Source organism: Heterocephalus glaber, unplaced genomic scaffold (assembly GCF_053883595.1).
Source record: "Heterocephalus glaber isolate CG9 unplaced genomic scaffold, H.glaber_assembly_v1.0 deba00000470, whole genome shotgun sequence".
In the NCBI taxonomy this organism is placed as follows: domain Eukaryota; kingdom Metazoa; phylum Chordata; class Mammalia; order Rodentia; family Bathyergidae; genus Heterocephalus; species Heterocephalus glaber.
This window is the reverse complement of record NW_028258145.1, coordinates 16,427,282-16,445,291: the sequence shown is the minus strand read 5'-3', so window position 1 is coordinate 16,445,291 and position 18,010 is coordinate 16,427,282. Positions and strand designations below refer to the sequence as shown.

Here is an 18,010-nt window from a genome sequence, read left to right as displayed (position 1 = left end):
AAACAATAACAAAACCACCCCCACAAAAAAGCAGAGAATTAATTCCTGGAAAAATTAAACTGGACAACATGAAAAACAGAAGAGATTGTATATATAATAATTAGGGACATAAAAAGAGTGGTTGCCTTGTCTCATAATTATTCTCAAAAAGTCATTCAAAAATGGTTTTCAGATATTTGTATATTTACATGCAGTTGTAAGAAATGATGCTGGAATCCCATATACCAGTCACTGGGTTTGTCCTGATAATAACATCTTTTTTTTTTTTGGTACGGGGGCTCCAACTCAGGACCTCCAGCTTTCCAGGCAGGTGCTGGAACCTCTGAGCTAAATCCCTGGCCCCCGATGATAACATCTTGCATTGATAAATAATGCACAACAGGACCAGGGCTTTAGCTCAGTGGTGCCACGCCTGCCTCACAAGCACGAAGTCCTGAGTTTGAGCCCCAGTACCAAATAAATAAATAAATAAATAATGCACAACAGAGCAAGGCTTTTGCCCTGCGGCTCCCACCCTGTTTTTGCCATAAAATGTAATCGTGCTGTACCCTGCCCAATATATCAAAGTGTTCTGTTTAAAAAACGTAACTGTTAGTGCTTGATGTTTCTACCTAAGGTTTCAAGAATGTTCTGTGGGCCGGGGATTTAGCTGTGTTTTCACCGCCTGCTGCGCAAGCGCAAGGGCCCGAGTTTGATCCGCGGTACCAAAAAAGAAAAAAATTAATAAATAAAATAAAGAATGTTTTGTTAACTCTGTCCCTAGAGGTTTTCCATCCCCTACAAGGTTCTTCTGAACTTCCTTTCCAGAACAGTATATAAACTCACTCTCACTACAACTCCAGGCTCAGAATTTCAAGTATTTAAAACTCCTCTGAGGGGCCGGGAATTTAGCTCAGTGGTTCCACCGCCTGCCTCGACAGTGAAAGGTCCGGAGTTCCATCCCTGGTACCTAAATAAATGAGTAAGTAAGTAAGTTAAAACTCCTCTGAGCCAGCCGACTAAATAAACCTTCGTTTTTTTCCACCTCTTCAAGTGGCTTTCGGATTCTTCTTTCTTCAAATCGTTGTACCTGTAACACAGAGCTAAAAAACTTGGCTGTAACACAGAGCTAAAAAACTTGGCTGTAACACTGAGCTGTCTCACTTTCCTCCAACAGCATAACTATAGCACAATATCACAACCAAGAAATTAGCACTGATATAATCCATTAAATTTATTCAGAATTCTTCAACTTTACATGCACTTGTGTGCTTTTTTGTTTTGTTTTGTTTTTTTACCTTATAGAGGATTGAAGCCAGGGCCTTCACACTGAGCTACATCCTCAGCCCTTTTTTATTTTTTATTTTGAAAGAAGATCTCTCTAAATTGCTAAATTGCCCATGCTGGGTCCTAATTTAGGATCCTTCTGCCTCAGTCCTAGAGTGCTGGGATTACAGGCATGTAACACCACACTCAGCTCATACTATGCTTTTGTAGCTATGGCCACTTCTATCCTCTTAGTCTCTGCCATCTACCAATCTGTTCGCTAGCTCCACAGCTTTGTCATTTCAAGATTGCCATACATCCAGAAACTTACTGGGTGGCTTTTTAAATTTAGCATAATTTCCCTTGAGATTCATCTATGCTGTGTGACTTAATGGTGTATTCCTATTTATTGCTGAGTAGTATTCTGTGTATGGATGTACCAAGTTTGTCTAACCATTTACCCACTAAACTACATGTGAGCTATTTACTGTTTTGGGTTGTTACAAATAAAGCCTAAATGAGAATTTGTATACAGGTGTTTGTGGGAATACAAATTTTCATTTATCTAGGAAATTTGCCTAGGAATGTAATTGTCAGGCTGCATCATAACCTAGTTACTAGTTTTATAAAAATCTGCCATACTGTTTTTGAGTGGCTGTATCATTTTACATTCCCAAAATCAGTATATGAATGATCTCTATTTCTCTGCATCTTTCAGAAACATTCTGTGTATCACTATATTTTGTTTTAGGCATCCTGATGTTCTCTTCTCCTGAGAACTTAAGCAGGTTTTCAATAGGGTGGCCTAGAGCTGATGTCAGCCTAAGGTGTAGGATCCCAGCCCCACCTCAGGACCGTTATGTAGAAGTTCTTGAGGGTTTCCTGGAGATTTGGATGGCATAAAAGGACACAGATACCATACGACCTCCCTATTGTGGCTTTCTTCATGATAGCCCACCCTGTGTCCTCCAGGGTGTACTTTTATTTTGCTTTTTCCTCTTTTACTCTGCCCAAGCTTGCTCCACAGAGCCAGTTTCTCCCTCATTCTTCACTTTTACTTTCTCAAATAAACTTTGTTACCATTTTTTGCTCCTTTTGTTCAATTCTTTGTTCAAGACAAGAAGAACATGGAATCCAACACCAGGAGACATGAGCACCACAAAACTAATAACATTTATTTGGTAAGCCACTTTTAGAAGGAAACTACTGGTAATTCCACTACTGGTAATTCCACAGTGCTGGGATTGTAGGCGTGCACTATACCATGCCCATCTTTTCCTGGTTCTCGAATAAGTTTTTTACTGCATTATATTTTTTTACCAAACATTTTGGATAGCATGAGACTCTGGATCCTATTTAACCTCCCTCTTCTGCTCCTCCTTCTTCTTCATTTCTCTCTGTTTCTGAAGCAGTGCCCTGGTAGGCCACATAACACCATTTTGGCAAAACTGGAGGACTCACATGCCCTTGTTGCAAATACTGGGTGGAAATACTTGCTTTACTGGCAAGATCCCAGGGGAAATAGGGCTCCAACTTCTACTACCTTGTTGCTTCTTGTTATGGTTTATATCTCCATGTCTTCCTGTTATCAAGTAGCTTGCTTCTAAAAAGTGGCTTGCCAACTAAACATTACCAGATTTGGGGTTTCTTGCTTCTCCTTCTGGAATTGGATTCTAAGTTCTTCTCATTTTGTACAAAGAATTGAACAAAATGAGCAAAAAGCAGTGGCAAAGTTTATTTGAGAAAGTAAAAGTGAAAAGTATGATAGAATCTGGCCCTGCAGAGTGAGCTTAGGCTGTGTAAATAGAAAAAGAGGGTAACAGCAAAGATAAAAGTACATGCTGCATCTGGGAAACACAGTATGGGCCATTATGGAAAGCTACAATAACAAAGTTGTCATGGCATCCATGTCTCCTTTTATGCTGTCTAAATCTTTTTTTAAAATAAAATTTATTTTATTTTATCCCATCCCCCCTCAAGTCCCCTCCCCTCCTGATGTACAAAAGCTTTGTTTCCATTTTCCATCTTCTATTTTCACTTTTTTTCTTGTCCCTCCTTTCTCCCTCCCTCCTCCCTTGTTCTCCTTCCCATTTGAACACTTTCTTCCCATTTCTCAACATCCATTATACATTTCAGTCCTTATTTCCACTTTTGGTTTCTCAGAACAGACGAGATCGGGCGCGTTCAGGGTGGTATGGCCATAGACCTGGTTTCTCAGAACAGAGAAACAATGTGGTATTTAAACAGGTGTGTCTGATTTATTTCACTTAAGAGTATGGTCTCAAGGTCCATTCATTTAGCTATAAATGTCTGAAGCTCATCCTTCTTTATGGCAGAGTAGCACTCCATTGTATAAAAACCCCACATCTTCTTTATCTACTTGTTAGTTGATGGGCATTTGGAGTGTTCCCAAGATTTAGCTATTATAAACTGTGCTGCTATAAACATGGGTGTGCATATATTGCTGTGGTATGATGGTTTTAATTTTTTGGGGAAAATACCAAGAAGAGGAATAGCTGGGTCAAATGGAACCTCTAGTTTTAGTTTTTTGAGAAATCTCCACACTGATTTCTACTATGCTGTCTAAATCTTGAGGAAACCCACAAGAACTTCTACATACAGATCCTGAGACGTGGTGCTTGGATCCCATGCCTTAGGTTGACATCAGGTCTAGGCCATCCTATTGAAAGCCTACTCGAGTTCTCATGAGAAGTCCACATGCAGGGCTTTGGGAACTGTTCGGTGCACGTGTTCCAGGATCTTGTAGTCAACAGGTCATGCCTACTTCTCCAGCCAGCTTTTGCCACACCCTAATCTCCTACCTCACTCCCAAAGCCTCATCCACTCATAGGCAGGGCTTTTGAAGGGTGGCTGGCTTATGAGGGTGTTACAGGTGATTTGGTGTTAAAAGGTGAGGTCTGGTCAGAAAAGCCAGGTCAGTGGGGAAGTGATCTGGAAGGATATATCTTCCTTCTCAGCTCCTTTCTTGATCTCTCCTCCCTGCTGTCATGTGTGTCATGCTCTGGTAGAAAATTTGTCTATATTTTGCTCATGTCCTAAGACGTTGGAGGAAACAGAGTAAGGACAGTGTATTAATTAATGTTGAGAAGGAAATTTCAAGGTAGCCCAACATTCAGGCTGTGGCATGGATACTGTTGGAGGCTTTTAGTTAGCTCTACATTGAGAATGAAGAGCAAACTGCACAGCTGAGAAATTTAAACAGTTTTGAGTTTCAACAAAAAGGAAGCTCTTGTAAAGTTGTAGCAGAGGAGAGCTTGGATGTTGAAAACATTAGTACTAAAAAGTAGCTAGGTACTTTACACTGGGACAATACAAAGGATTCCTTGAGGGGATAAGAGGAATCTAAAAGACTCTACCCTTTAAGGATTAAAAGGTGGAAAAGTAAAAGACTTTTCTCTGAGAAGAGAGCCTTGTGGCAGGCACTCTGCTCAAGAAAGGCTGCCTAGGAAACTTGCTTCTTGGGATTCTACTCAGAGTGCTCAGCCACCCAGGAACACATAGGCCTCTGCAGCTGTGATGGAAAAGGGCCTGGCTACTGCTCTAGCCAGTGTCAGAGCTTGGTGTCATCTACATGGTGCTGGTTTTACAGGCATACAGTGCAAGAGTCATGGGGTTATGGATACTTCCACTCAGACTTCAAAAGGCCTGGGAGGCCAGGAAGTGTGTCCCTGAGAGAGGAGTACATGAAGCTGTGAGAGAAAAGCTTAAAGTGCATTGGAGACCCCAGGAAGTAAAAGAAGGCAGGAATGTGGAACATCTGAGGAAAGCCACAAGGAGTAAGCAAAGTCAGCCCAAGATAGAGGCTGTGAGGGCTACAATCACAAGCAATGTTGTAGGTATGATTCCATCCAAGCCCTTTGGCATTAAAAGCTTGCCTCTGGTACTGGACATGGAGCTACGGGATTTAATGTTTTGCCCTGCTGGATTTCAGGTCTCATTGTTTTCTGTCCTCCTATTTCTCCCTTTTGGAATAGAACTGCTTACCCTGTGCCATTGTATGTTGATAGTGATTAACTTTTTTATTTTTTAATTTTTAATGTTTTATTTTTTTCAGTATGGGGAATCAAACTCAGAACTTTGTGCTTGGCAGGTAGGCATGGTGCCACTGAGATAAATCCCCAGCCCAACTTTATGATTTTTATAGGGGCTCACAGATAAGAGTTTTCCTTAAGTCAAAATTAAGAGTTTGCCTTAAGAGGAGACTTGAACTTTTCAGCAATTGCTGGAACTGTTAGGGCTTTGGAACTTTTAGAGATAGTCTAAATTTATTTTTGCATAAAGAAATTCATGAGCCTTTTGGGGACTAAGGGTAGAATGTTCACTTTATTTAATTGTTTATTTTGGTTTTTTTGAGATAGAGTCTCACTGTGTATAGTAGTTCAGGCTGGCCTGGATTCACCGTGTAGCCCAGGCTGACCTTGAATTTGTGGTGTTCCTGCTGCCTCAGTCTCCAGAGTGCTGGGATTACAGGTGTGCACCACAATGTCCATTTTATGGAATGTTATGGGTTATCTAGATGTCCCCCCAGAACTTACCACACACATAAGCGGGGCTTTTGAAGAGTGACTGGATTGTGAGAGCATTGCAGCTGACATGCTGTTAGGAGGTTGGTTCTGTTGGAAGTAGGTCACGGGGCATGACCTGGAAGAACACATCTCCCTTCCCCACTCCCCCTTGATCTCTCTGCTTCCCTGCTGCCATGCCATAACCAGCTAGCTCCCTTCCACCATGCCTTTCTGCAAAGTTGTCCTGCCTTGAACTGAAGCCTCTACAAATTGTGATCCAAAATAAACCTTTTCTCCTTTAAATTGCAGGTGTTGGGTATTTTGTCCCTGCAACAAGGAAAGTGACTAGGATGCTTCTTACTGGGAGTGTGTGCTCAGCTTCCTGATCAGACTGCTGACACTTCCTGCTGAAGCTTTGGAGCACTGCTTGCTGCTTCTTCCAGGCAGGAGATAAAAAGCCAGCTCCCCATGCAGGCCTGCCCAAGCCATCCACAGGGGCACTGGAGAGCTGCCTGTCACTTCCTCGGGATGGAGGTGGGTGAAAGGTCAACTCTGTGGTTGGGGCTGCTAAAACTGCTGCAGGGTGGAGAGTGCAGTTGTTACATGGGGTGGGGGTGGGGGTGGGAGGATTGGCTCTCCTAGGATTGCCAGGAAGATTTGCGGTTCTTAGGGTGTTCTTCCATTCTTTGGTAAGGGAAAGCAGGCTTTTCTTGGACCTTTGTTTTGTTTGTGCCTGTTCATAGCACTGGGATGGAGATTTCTGCAGTGCCCTGTTTGGACTTAGGAGGAAATAAGGAAACCTGAGGGAATTTACCACCATGCCTTTTCCCAGGTCCTGAGATCCTCCCTAGCTTTTAAAGTCTTCCAATATTTGTGTTTTATATTATATTCTGGATTTTTTAGGGAAGATCTGGGTCCACACTAGTGGAACCAGAAATCTCCTCAAATGGCCATTTAAAAACACTTACTTGCTGGGCTTGGGTGCCTTTACACCTCAACACTCAAGAGGCTAAGGCAAGATTATTGTCACGAGTTCAACACCAGCCTAGGCTGGTGAGTTCAAGGCCCGCCTGAATGACGCAGCCAGACCCTGTCTCAGACAAACAAACAATCCTGCAGATTTAGCTCAGTGGTTCTGCAGCCTGCAAGCGCAAGGACACAGTTCAATCCCCAGCACCAAAACAAACAAATAAACAAATAATAAAACAAAAACACTTCCTTTAGTACCAGGAGTCTTCCTCAGATTGTTAAAAGCCATGAATCCTTCAATTTGCACCCTAAACCCTAGTGTGCATAAACATATGCTGTAGTAAGATACATAAATAGCCTTGAATCATGCACAGAAAATAGCATTTTGCGCTTCCACAGGGCTGCACGGTTCCCAGAGCACTGAAATAAACTCACACACACACACACACACACACACACACACTCAATAATGTTGCAAGGTGGGCAGAGTAGATTTTATTTCTTGATTTTTGGTTCATTTAAATAAAGGTTCGGTTTGGTTAGGATTCTTGCCTAAAGTTGAAGAACTGTTGTTACAATTTTTGTGAGTTTTAACCCTGTGTTTATATTACAAACCCACACTATTTAGGATAAATTATCCTTCATTCTATTGGAATTCACATGCTTAAAAAGTAAGCAATGAACATAATTTTGTCTTCATGAGGTACAATTATGGGTTTTGGAGTCAGAAAGATCTGAACTCAAATGCTAGCTCCACTATTTTATTGGCTGTGTAATCTTTCTTTTTTCCTTTTCTTCTCTTTTTAAAAAAGGTATCGAGGTTTTACATTTACTAAAGGTAGGAAAAGAAACGTGCTGTAGAATGAGTGTGAGCTTATTAAAATTAGAAAAAGAAATCCACGCTGCCGGTGATATCACAGTTGCTTTTCTTTTTTTTTTTTTTTTTTGAGACAGGGTCTCATTATGTAGTCCAGTTTGTCCTCCAACTTGCAATCCTCCTGCTTCAGCCTCCCAAATGCTGAGATGACAGGCTGAACCACCAGGCCCAGCAAGTTGTGTAAAGTTGAATAAATTACTCAGCTCCTCTGTGCCTCAGTTTCTTTTCTTTTTTTTTTTTGCTTTCTTTGAGAAAGGATTTCACTTTGTAGTTCAGACTCATTTTGAACTCATTATGTTGCCCAGGTTGGCCTTAAACTTGTGGTGATCCTCCCACCCGGGCCTCTGGGGTACTGGGATTACAGGGGTGTGTCACCATCCCCAGCTTTGTGCCTCAGTTTCTTCCTGTGTCTAATGAGGATAATGGTAAAACTACTTTGAAAAGTTGCTTTGAGGGTAGAGATAGTTACATATTTAAAGCAGAGTGCTTAGCATATTGGAGAGACTCAGTAAACAAATGGTAATTATTAGAGATGGGAAAGCCAAAAACAACAACTTCACTGTTTCCATAATGAGGAAAGCATGATTCAGACTCAGAGCTCTCAAAAACAGTATGCATCTGTCCATTCCTGTTTGGTGTAGCTTCTGACACCTTCCTTAATAAGCATTGCCATCTCTGTAATTTTAGAACCAGAATTTAAAGATCTCCTAGTGCAAGCTTCTCATTTTTTATATAAAGCAACTGAGGCCGGGAGGGATCGAATTAATTACACATCAAGGTCACAGTGCTAGTATGGTTCATGCTTCACCTTGTAAAGCACACAAAAGTGTAAGCAGGAAACAAAGTATAGAAAGACATCTGGGTTTCAGAAAGAAGATTAAGATCAATGAAACCTGGAGGAGCAAGTTACATACACACACACAGACACACACACACACCCCGATAGGCTGGTGCCAGGCACCAGGGTGATGCCCACCTACCATCCTAGTGGAAGTCTGCAATGGGTAACTCCACCTGCTCTGGCCTCCAGAAGAGGAAAGCAACTTCTACAAACAGTTGGGGAGTGAAAAGGAGCGGGCAGTGGACATAAAAGGGACATATTTTCAACACTGCCCACCCAGTTTCAGAGAGTGGGTCACAAGGGCAAGAGAGCATCTCCAGCCAGCCAGCATCCAGCTTAGGTGTCAGTGTGCCCCAAACCTTACAGGAGACACAAAGCAGCAGAAAGCGCTGAGATCAATATTTTTTGCCAGTACAGTTGTGCTTTCGTTCATTTCTAAAACTAGTTTTAGTAGTAATTTCCAGATGTGTCTGATAGTTTTTTTGCTTGAATATGATAAAACTGATATTTTTAAATACTGAGACTATTTTTTCATAATTCTGTGTTTATGTCTAACACATTTTGTCAGTGTATCCTCACTTTTCTATTTACTGTGAACTAGAATAAAGTCAGGAAATGAGTGAGGTCTGCTCCACAAGGTCTTTGCAGACCTTGCTGATTCATTTCCACAATCATAATTGTAAATGTTGTCTTTCGTACCCCTTTCTGAAAGTGTATTTTGTATAAAAGTACACTTGAAAATTTAAAATTTTCTTTAGTTTCTTAAATCCGAGAGAGAAAATTTTGGCTTCAGGCTTCTAACAATAAATCAAAGTGAAAACAAAAATAGTTTACAAAATAGTAAATATAATGAAAGGTATCTTTTGTAAAAATGTACATTTTTTTAAACAATGGAAATTCCATGTTTAAGTTGATTTTTTTTTCTGGGCCTTTGGATTTCACAGCATCCTTATTTCTTGTTATTTGTATTTTCTAATTTTCCTTCCATGACTATGTATTTGGTCAGAAAATAAAGTGTTTTTGTTTTTCTTTTTTTTTGCAGTGCTGGGACCAAACCTAGGGCTTTGGCCATTCACCACATGCTTACTACTGAGCTGCACTCCAGGCTGGCCCTTCCTTTTGTTTAAAAAAAATTCATTTATTTACTTTTGCTGTTGTTGATTTTCTTTTGAGACAGGGTCTTGTTGCGTAGTTCAGGCTGGCCTTGAATTCAATTTGATTCTCCTGCCTCAGCCTCCTGATGTGTGCCACCACACCCAGGCTTTTTTTTATAAAATTAAAATTTACTTACATGTTACTCCCAGACAATCAGGGAGATACAAAGCAAAGTCTAAAAAACTGGAAATTAAAGATTCTCCAGATTGAAGAATGTGGGAATAAGAATAAGACACTGGAGTGTGTGTGTGTGTGAGCTTTTGTTGTTGTTGTATAGTGAAAATGTAACCATAGAAAAATAATTTGCCAGTTGATCTGCAAATGGAATCCCTCAACCCCCTTTTTTTTTGGTTTGTTGTCCCTATGTAGTTCAGGCTGGCCTCAAACTAAGGACAGTCCTCCTGCTTCAGCCTCCCAAGTCCCATCACACCTGTCTCTCCTCCTCATTTCTAAAAATCCTTTTCTGAGAATTCAACATTCAAACTGACAGCAATTAAGCCCCAGGCAGGGTTAATTCAAAGCAAAGAGGAAGAGACCAAAAGTCTTTGCCCTTACAAGTACTTTTTTTTTCTTTTTGTACCAGAGATCGAGCTCAGGACCTTGGGTTTGCCAGGCAGGTGTGGTGCCACTGAGCTAAATCCCTGGCCCACACGTTCTATTTTTTATCTCTCATCTTAGCTAAATTTGACCTCTAGTCTCCTCTAATTTATTTATTCTCTTTCCTTTAACAAATATTTAGAGTACTTTTTCTCTGGTGATGTCATGGAGAGAAAAAAATAAATTAGCCCTCACCTGGGAGCTAATGATGTAGCAGAATGAACAAGCTCCTCCCTGGATGTGTTCACTAGAAATAAGGCAGGATGGTAACTGTGCAGTGGACATGGTCAGGATCAGCACTGTCCCACAGGGCTTTCTACAGGATGGAAATACCCATTTTGTGCTGATTGACAGTAACCATCAGCCACGTGTGGCTAGCAAATATATGAATTATGGTTAGTACAACTAAGGAACTTAAAAATTAACTTCAATTTTAATTCAACTAATTTTAATTTTTAATTTACAGGTGGCTTGAATGGTACAGGCCTAAGTTCCAGAAGGTGTCAGTAGTTAAATATGTGAATTGATATTTGAAGGAAGGGAGGATTTGAAAAGCTGAGAATAAAGAAATGTGTCCTAGGGGAGGAAAAAAGTACTCATGAGCTCAGTGCTCAACCCCATTGAGAGCGAGGCAGTGGGGGTCTGGACGGGAGACTGTGATGAGCTGCAACCCTGGGCAGACCACACAGCTGGAAGCTAGGATTTGAAGGTGTAGGTAATTGAGTCATTTTTTTTTCAGTATTAGGGATTAAACCTAAGGCTTTCATGCTGAGCTTTACTCTCAGCCCTTTTTGTATCTTTTTGACATACAGTCTCAATAAATTGCCCAGGCTGGGCTTGAACTTTCCATCCTCCTGCCTCAGCCTCCCAGAGTGCTGGGATCACAGGTGTGCATCACCACACTCACCTAAGAGTCACTGATTATTTTCTGATTAGTGGGTAATAAGAGCTCTTATCTTAAACCAGGCATTATGTTGAATGCCTTACATGGATGATTTATTTCATTATAACAGCTTTTTGAGGGAAAAAGACCTCAAAAAAAAAGTGACTGAATTTATCAGGAAGATCCTTTGAGCTGAGTGTGGGGGCATGCACCTGTAAACCCAGAAACTGTATTTGGGAGGCTGAGGCAGAAGGATTCAGATTCCAGGCCAGCCTAGACAACTCAGTGAGAACCCTTCTCAAAATAAAATTGAAGTGCTCACTTTGGCAGCACATATACTAAAATTGGAATGATACAGAGATGATTAGCATGGGCCCTGTGCAAGGATGACATGCAAATTTATGAAGCATTCCATATTTTAAAAAATAAAAATTAAAAAATAAAATTGAAAAAGGGCTGGGGGTGTAATTTAGTGCACCCTGGATTCAACCCTGGGTCACACAAGCATGATCCTCGGAGGAAAGGGAGGAACAAGTATAGATTCATTCGTCCAGTTTGGCACTGGAAAGATTGAAGAGGGAAACACCTCGAGAAAGTGAAATGGAGCCCCTCTCCCTAACAGTCCTGGGTAAGTCATAGGAAAGATCAGGACCAGGGTGGTCTTGGGAAGACAGAAAGGACTCATTTCTTTGGGCATATGAGAACTGACACAGAATACATGGTAGGTAGAAAGACTTTGAGAAGAGCATTAAGGTTGCTTTAGTTGGATATATTTTTTTAATCCTAGTGAAGTAGGAATCAGGGTCTTCTGCCAAGAAATGGAAGAAAGCAAGATAGGGTGAGGGCGGAGGAGAAAGAGTATCTATAATAGCATCACTTGGGACTGCTGTAATAATAATCATCTGCACCAGTGGCTATCATGTGTCTATTACAGGCAGTCACATATATTACCTCATTTAGTCTAACAATCCAGTGAAATATTACTCATTCCAATTATTTTCAAATTATAAAACAGAAAACCGAGGCCCAAAAAGGTTATCACCTTAGAGCTGGGCATAAAGCTCAGTGGCAGAGCGCTTGCCTAGCATGCAAAGCCCTAAGTTTGATTCCCAGCAAGGCAAAAGGAAAAAAAATTGTCTAACAAGTATCATTTCAGGTTTTAACAAGTAGGGTGAAAAAAATAAAACTGGTGCTCTAACAGCTATTGTATGGGGGAGGGGGTGCGGAAGGAAGAAGTTACACTCTAGTTAGTGGTCGGGAGTGGGAGATCCCTCTGCTGAGAGGACAAGTGGGCTGAGAACTTCAGGATGAGAAAGGTGGAGTTTTCCAGGCCCTGGAAAGGCAAGTGCAGAGGCTCCGGAGCAAACTAGCTGGGTTTCTGGAGGATGTAAAGGCAGAGCGACAGCAGCTTGGTGAGTAAGGGGCTATGGCCATGGTGGGAGGTGAGACGGCAACCCGGGGGAAAGATCTGAGCCAATCCGAGTCAAAGGAATCGGGCTCCTGCGGTAAGGACCAGGCTGTCCAGCTCGCCGACGCGGGTGCTGTCACTGCCCGAAGCTACCTGGTACCTGGCGCGGGAATGAGGCAAGCGACCCCAACAGCGTCCAGGCCCAGGGACCAAAGTCGAGCCGGCGAGGGGATGGCTGGGTGTGACCCTGTGGGTGTCGCGAGCGTTAAGGTGGTAGACACCGCCGGCCGGCCGAGGCCACCTGCGAGGTGCCCAGCATCACCCCGCTTCCGGCGGGCGAGAAAACCCCGCCCGCAGCACTACCGCCCACGGCGGACTGGCTTGGTTTTCACCGGGGGAGGAGGCCGTCTACCAAAATTTCGGAAGGTGGGACACCTTCCCCTTGAGAGCGATGAGGAGATGAAATAAAGCATGGCTAGGATGAAGTCACAAGGAAAATTGCCCTTTTGATTTTTGTCTCGTTTTCCCCTCCTAGCACTCCAGAAACGACTGGCTTCTACGTGCAGTCTCCAAGTCACCCCCTCCAACAGGGAACTCATTGGTTTCGTCCCTCAACCCTCATTCGCTGAGGGTTTATGCCTTGGCCGGGGATTGGAGGACCACAGTTTTTACCGAATCCCTGCGCACGCATTGGCTCGTCCTCCCGGTTTCTGGGCGGAGTGGTCGGGGACGGTTTCCACCCTCTTGTTTACGGAGCGCGTAGTTGTAGTTCTGGGGCTGTCTCCAAAGTTCCCTATTTAGCTACTCGGACCAATTGGGGCCTGGCTCCACCCTCTCTCCCTCCTTCGCACGCTTTCCTTGTGGTACGGCCCACACCTTTAGAGCGGCGGCGCGTGCGGACGCCCGGCGCGTCCCCTCCCCCTGGCGCGCTTGGTACGGTCCACGCCGCCTCTTTCCTCGCTAGGTTGGCGGCGCCCCTCCCGGTCGGTGGCGCTTGGTGCCGCCCGGGAGAACCAGGTCATCGGTCGGTTCCCGTGAAAACAAAAACAATCGGCGGCGCCTCAGCGGGCAGCCGAAGACGGAGAGCTGGGGCCGGAGAAGCGGCGCCGGGTGGGGGCCAGACCAGTGAGCGAGTGAGCAAGCGAGAGCGACGCGCCTGGGCCGGGGCGCCATGGGGCGGGCGGGCTCGGGCTGCGCGGGGCTCCCCCGGCTCCGCTGCTAGCGCGCCCGCCGCCTGAGCCTCCCGCGCCGCCCGCCTGGGGGACGAGGAGCAGGACGCGGCCTCGGGGGGGCCCGGGCCGAACGGCTGCGGACCCCCGGGCGCCGGGAAGCCGGGCGCCGCGGCCTCCGGCATGGATCAGTGCGTGACGGTGGAGCGCGAGCTGGAGAAGGTGTTGCACAAGTTCTCGGGCTACGGGCAGCTGTGCGAGCGCGGCCTGGAGGAGCTCATCGACTACACCGGCGGCCTCAAGCACGAGATCCTGCAGAGCCACGGTAGGGCCCCGGGCCCGGCCCCTTCTCTCCGCCGGCCCCCCACGCCTCGGAGACTTTGCCCCCCTCTTTTCGCCGGATTTACCTGGAGCCTGTGGCGCCCTTGCTGTTAATTCAGAATGAGCGCGAATCCACCCGGAAACGCGGCCCAGAGCCGGGTTCAACGTGGGTGGGGGGTCGGTGGGGACGTCCACGCCACCTGCAAACAGCCGCCCTCCCGGAATGGGCGCCCCTCGCCTCTTCCCCGTGAGGAGGGGCTCACGGGCCGTAGCTGCCCGGATGACATTGGACCCCGGGGTCCGAGTGGTAAGACAGTCAGTGCAGGAAGCCCTTTGGCCTCCCTTGCCCCAAATCCTTGGCCCGGAGGACTTTCTTTCCAGGTCTTTTTGTTTGTTTGAAAGTAGAGTGTTATTCTTAGCTGTCGGTTAGCAGAACAGCGGTTCCCACAACTTCACAATTTGACTGCTGTGTGCGAGAAGCTCTTCTGAACTCCTCAGCAGCACTGACCGATTCCTAGGAAACCAGGCGAACCGAATCCTTCTGCTCCCTTGATGTAGCCTCTGATGAGACCGAGGAAGCGCAGTTGTGGGACAAGCTGTTAGTTACTTGCCTTACCTGGTCCAGTTTTTTTCAGAAGAGCGATTTATCTGTGGAAAGTGTTTTGTCATAAATTATTTGATCCTAGGTCCCTAGAGCACATGCAGTACTTCGTCAGAGTTAACTTGTGGAAGCCGGCTGGGGAGGGGTTTTGTTTTTGGTTTTTAAAACAGCATGAAAGGCCTATTTGCTTCACATTAAAATAGTAATGTAATGATTCCTTTTGAGCAGGAAGTCAAGGCGTCTTTATTAATGGGTTCATGCGATTGAGGTCTTCCCAGCCTGGGGACTTTGTAAAGGAAGGCTTGATGGGGTGGGGTGTGCCTGTATTTGTGGCGGATGAGATAGAAAGCCCAGACCCTGTTTTCTTCACACTTGCAGGCCTTCTTTACCCAGGTGAATTTCAGTTCAGAGCTAGTGTTAGTCCTTGGTGATCTTTGTTTTTTTGGTACCGGGGATTGAACTCGGGACCTTGCGCCGCTGAGCTGAATCCCCGGCGCTAGGAGTCTTAGAACTTCTTATTCTGATTTTAGTATTTGTGCTGCCGAAATGAGCATATTACAACTCATTACTCTGGACCCAGCACTTTTGTACTCTCAGGAAGAAGAAGCCTGCAACCATGGTGGTTGAAATGTTAATATGGAAAAATCATTTTAACTAGAGGAGTTGCAGTATTACTATATGGGGAGGGGGAGGCAGACCTTATGGCTACCTGTGAAAAGAAATTTGAACTGGTGGTGATAACATAGTTGGTACCAAAGGAGAACCAAGGTGGAGTGGGAGGGAATCCTAGAAAGACTAGTGAATTTGGTTTTGGACATGTGGAATAAGTTGAAGGGTTTAATGAAGATAGAGTCTCGGGAGACCCATAGGTCTGATACTGCTTGTTGATCTCATTTCTAGGAGGACAGTAGCAGGGATCACTTAGGATGCAAGGAGGAAAACCCTTAAGGTCCGACTACAGGTAGTGGAAGGCCAAGGCAGAGCCCACAGAAACAAGGGGAGGGGTTTGCTCAGTTGTCACTTGGCTACTTGGAGTCATTGACCCTCTGTGCTTGGAGTTCTGTGGAGTTGTTAAAACAAGTCAAATTACCCGAGGTTAAGAGAAAAACAGTGGAAGAAACCCTCCAGTGCAGTGGTTGAGGGCATTCTTTCCCTCCCTCCCCTGGGGGAAATCTTTGTCTTGTTTAAGGCTGAGTCAGTGGGGGAAGAGAAAGAATGGAGGCCCTAGACTTGGAGAGATGATGGAAGGATGATTTCTTTTTGGAGGACCAGGTCTCAGATTGAGGGATTGGATAGACAGGATATGAGATGGAAAATAAAGCACCTTAAGTGACTGAGAGGATATTAGAAAGAGGTGTGGTTGTCAGGTTTATTTTAGAAAATTTTGAGCCCATACCAGCTGGATGAAATGATTGTGAGGAATTGCTGAGGTTGGAATTTGTTTTAGACCCCTTGGCTTTGTATAACTTCATTTCAGAAATTCGTGGCAGAGATGGTAGATAATGGAGAGGTTAACTAAGGCCCTATATTTTGAATTTGAAAGGATCAAGTAGGCTCTCAAAAAATGGGACTGTCACTGGGTTGGTGGCACATAACTCTCATCCCATCACTCTAGGAGGCTGAGGCAGGAGAGAAAGTTTCAGCCCAGCCTGGCAATTTAGTGACTTGGCAAGACCTTGTCTCAAAATAAAAGTGGCCTGGGAATGTATTCAGTGTGAAGGCTTCGAGTTCTGACCTCAGTACAGCAAAAACAAATAAATGATAAATAAAAATAGGACTGTCTAGCAGACATGTAAAGACTTGTGCCTACATCTCCTTTTTCTCCTTTACAGTTCTTGGTTCCTTGCTTCATGTACTTTGATGCCTTCCCCTTCAGTGTGACAGGGATTGAGTTTGTTAGTCTGTACCGTGTAATCTCGCTCTTAAATACAAACTTTCTTATTTCATTTCTTTCTCATGCTTGTTTTTGGGACACACTAGGCTTGTGATCTGACGCAAAGGTCTTTAATAACCTCTCTGGATCCAAACACCCATCTCTGAATCCCCCATTCTGTTCTGAAAGGTTAGGACTAGACCGAAAGTGCCATTACTTTCTTTTACTTTGTAGATTTGCCAGCCATTAGTGATTGAAAACAAACCCAATAGTTTATTTTGTTTTCATTATGTATCTTCTCTAGAAAAAAGATGAGTTCCAATGTGCCTTTTCCTTCCTCTGAATAAATCTCTGTTGAGCAGCTGCTGTGTCCTAGGTGCTGAGCACAGTCCTGAAGTGCCCAGGACTTCTATGAGCCGCAGTTAGCCTACTCCCTGCAGTGTGAAGTAGTTTTTTGTTATTTTTAATGCCAACCTCACCTTTCCAGGTTTTTCTGTTCTAAGAGTTTGAAGGGTTATCCATGTTCATCTTGTCATTGGCTTAAGTCAGATTCATTTATCCTTTATCTCTTTTTATTCTATTCTAAATTTCTTAACCTGACTATAAGCTGATAACATGTGGGAATGTACCTCGAACACTACTGACATAGGGCCTTGGCTCCCAATAAATGTTAATTGAATTGAAATGTCAAAGTTCTCCTTTTTGACTTTTCTGATTTGTCTTGCTTTCACTTTGTTTATAAGATATTAAGACTTAGCAGAATGGGATGATATAAAAGTTTTCCCTCTTCTAGCCGCCTTAGTGACGCTCAATATTCTTTTGGCTTTTTAAATTTTAATTTTTTAAAAGGAACTAATCTAGGGCTGGGGATTTAGCTCAGTGGTTCTGCTGCCTGCCTTGCAAGTGCAAGGACCCGAGTTCCATCCCTGGTACCAAAAAAAAAAAAAGCAACTAATCTAGAATGAGTTCTGGAGCATACCTTTGTGAGGTCTGAGTTTTCATGTAGATACAGTTAGGATTATGTTTCCTAAATGGATTTCTATTAATTCCCCCATCAAAACTTGGTCTGTTTTGTTTTCCACGTAATTCTATTAAGATCTCTGTCCATTTGGCAAAAGTGAAGTTAACTTTCAATAATTCAGAAGAGTTCAAATGCAATAGCTATAATATTTATAAACTTGGATGTTTTAATTTTTTTCTGTCTCTGGGATATTCATTAAAATGTTAAATCTGGCCTTAGCAACTTCTGACTGTTCATGTCTAACAAAATATTCTAGTCTGAGTTGTCAGGCTTTTTGAAAATCTGAGTCATCATCCTGGGTATTGACAATACCTTTTTTGTGGTACCTCACCATTTTTTTGAATGCTTTTGAGTATGGTGGGTTTCATCTCTCATATGTCTGGCCTTTTATGCATCAAATTAGAACTTCTGATTATCTGTGGACTAGCAGACATTTCAGGCTATACTGTCTTACCTGCCCTCTAGCCAACTGTTTGGTTTTAACAATGCTATTTTTCTTAAATTCTGTTTGTGCAGTTGTTTGA

The 18,010-nt window shown here is 43.8% G+C and overlaps 1 protein-coding gene, 1 long non-coding RNA gene and 1 other non-coding gene across 3 annotated transcripts in view; all 3 read left to right on the top strand.

The window, feature by feature from the left end:
• The window catches only part of LOC110349039 (uncharacterized), a 31,708-nt gene extending 22,312 nt beyond the window's left edge, over positions 1-9,396 (top strand). Inside the window, exons 3-4 of the long non-coding RNA XR_002394738.2 lie at positions 6,081-6,305; positions 7,695-9,396. This is a non-coding gene — a long non-coding RNA (uncharacterized LOC110349039). The remainder of the gene's footprint in view (positions 1-6,080; positions 6,306-7,694) is intronic.
• Positions 9,397-11,407: 2,011 nt separating this feature from the next.
• Positions 11,408-11,514, top strand: LOC147829783 (U6 spliceosomal RNA). The gene has a single exon (XR_015448568.1). It is a non-coding gene; the product is annotated as a U6 spliceosomal RNA (small nuclear RNA).
• A 1,932-nt stretch (positions 11,515-13,446) lies between these two features.
• The window catches only part of Rmnd5a (required for meiotic nuclear division 5 homolog A), a 52,330-nt gene continuing 47,766 nt past the window's right edge, over positions 13,447-18,010 (top strand). Inside the window, exon 1 of the mRNA XM_004844570.4 lies at positions 13,447-13,995. Within this exon, the coding sequence (XP_004844627.1) occupies positions 13,854-13,995 (142 nt within the window). The 5' untranslated portion in view covers positions 13,447-13,853. The remainder of the gene's footprint in view (positions 13,996-18,010) is intronic.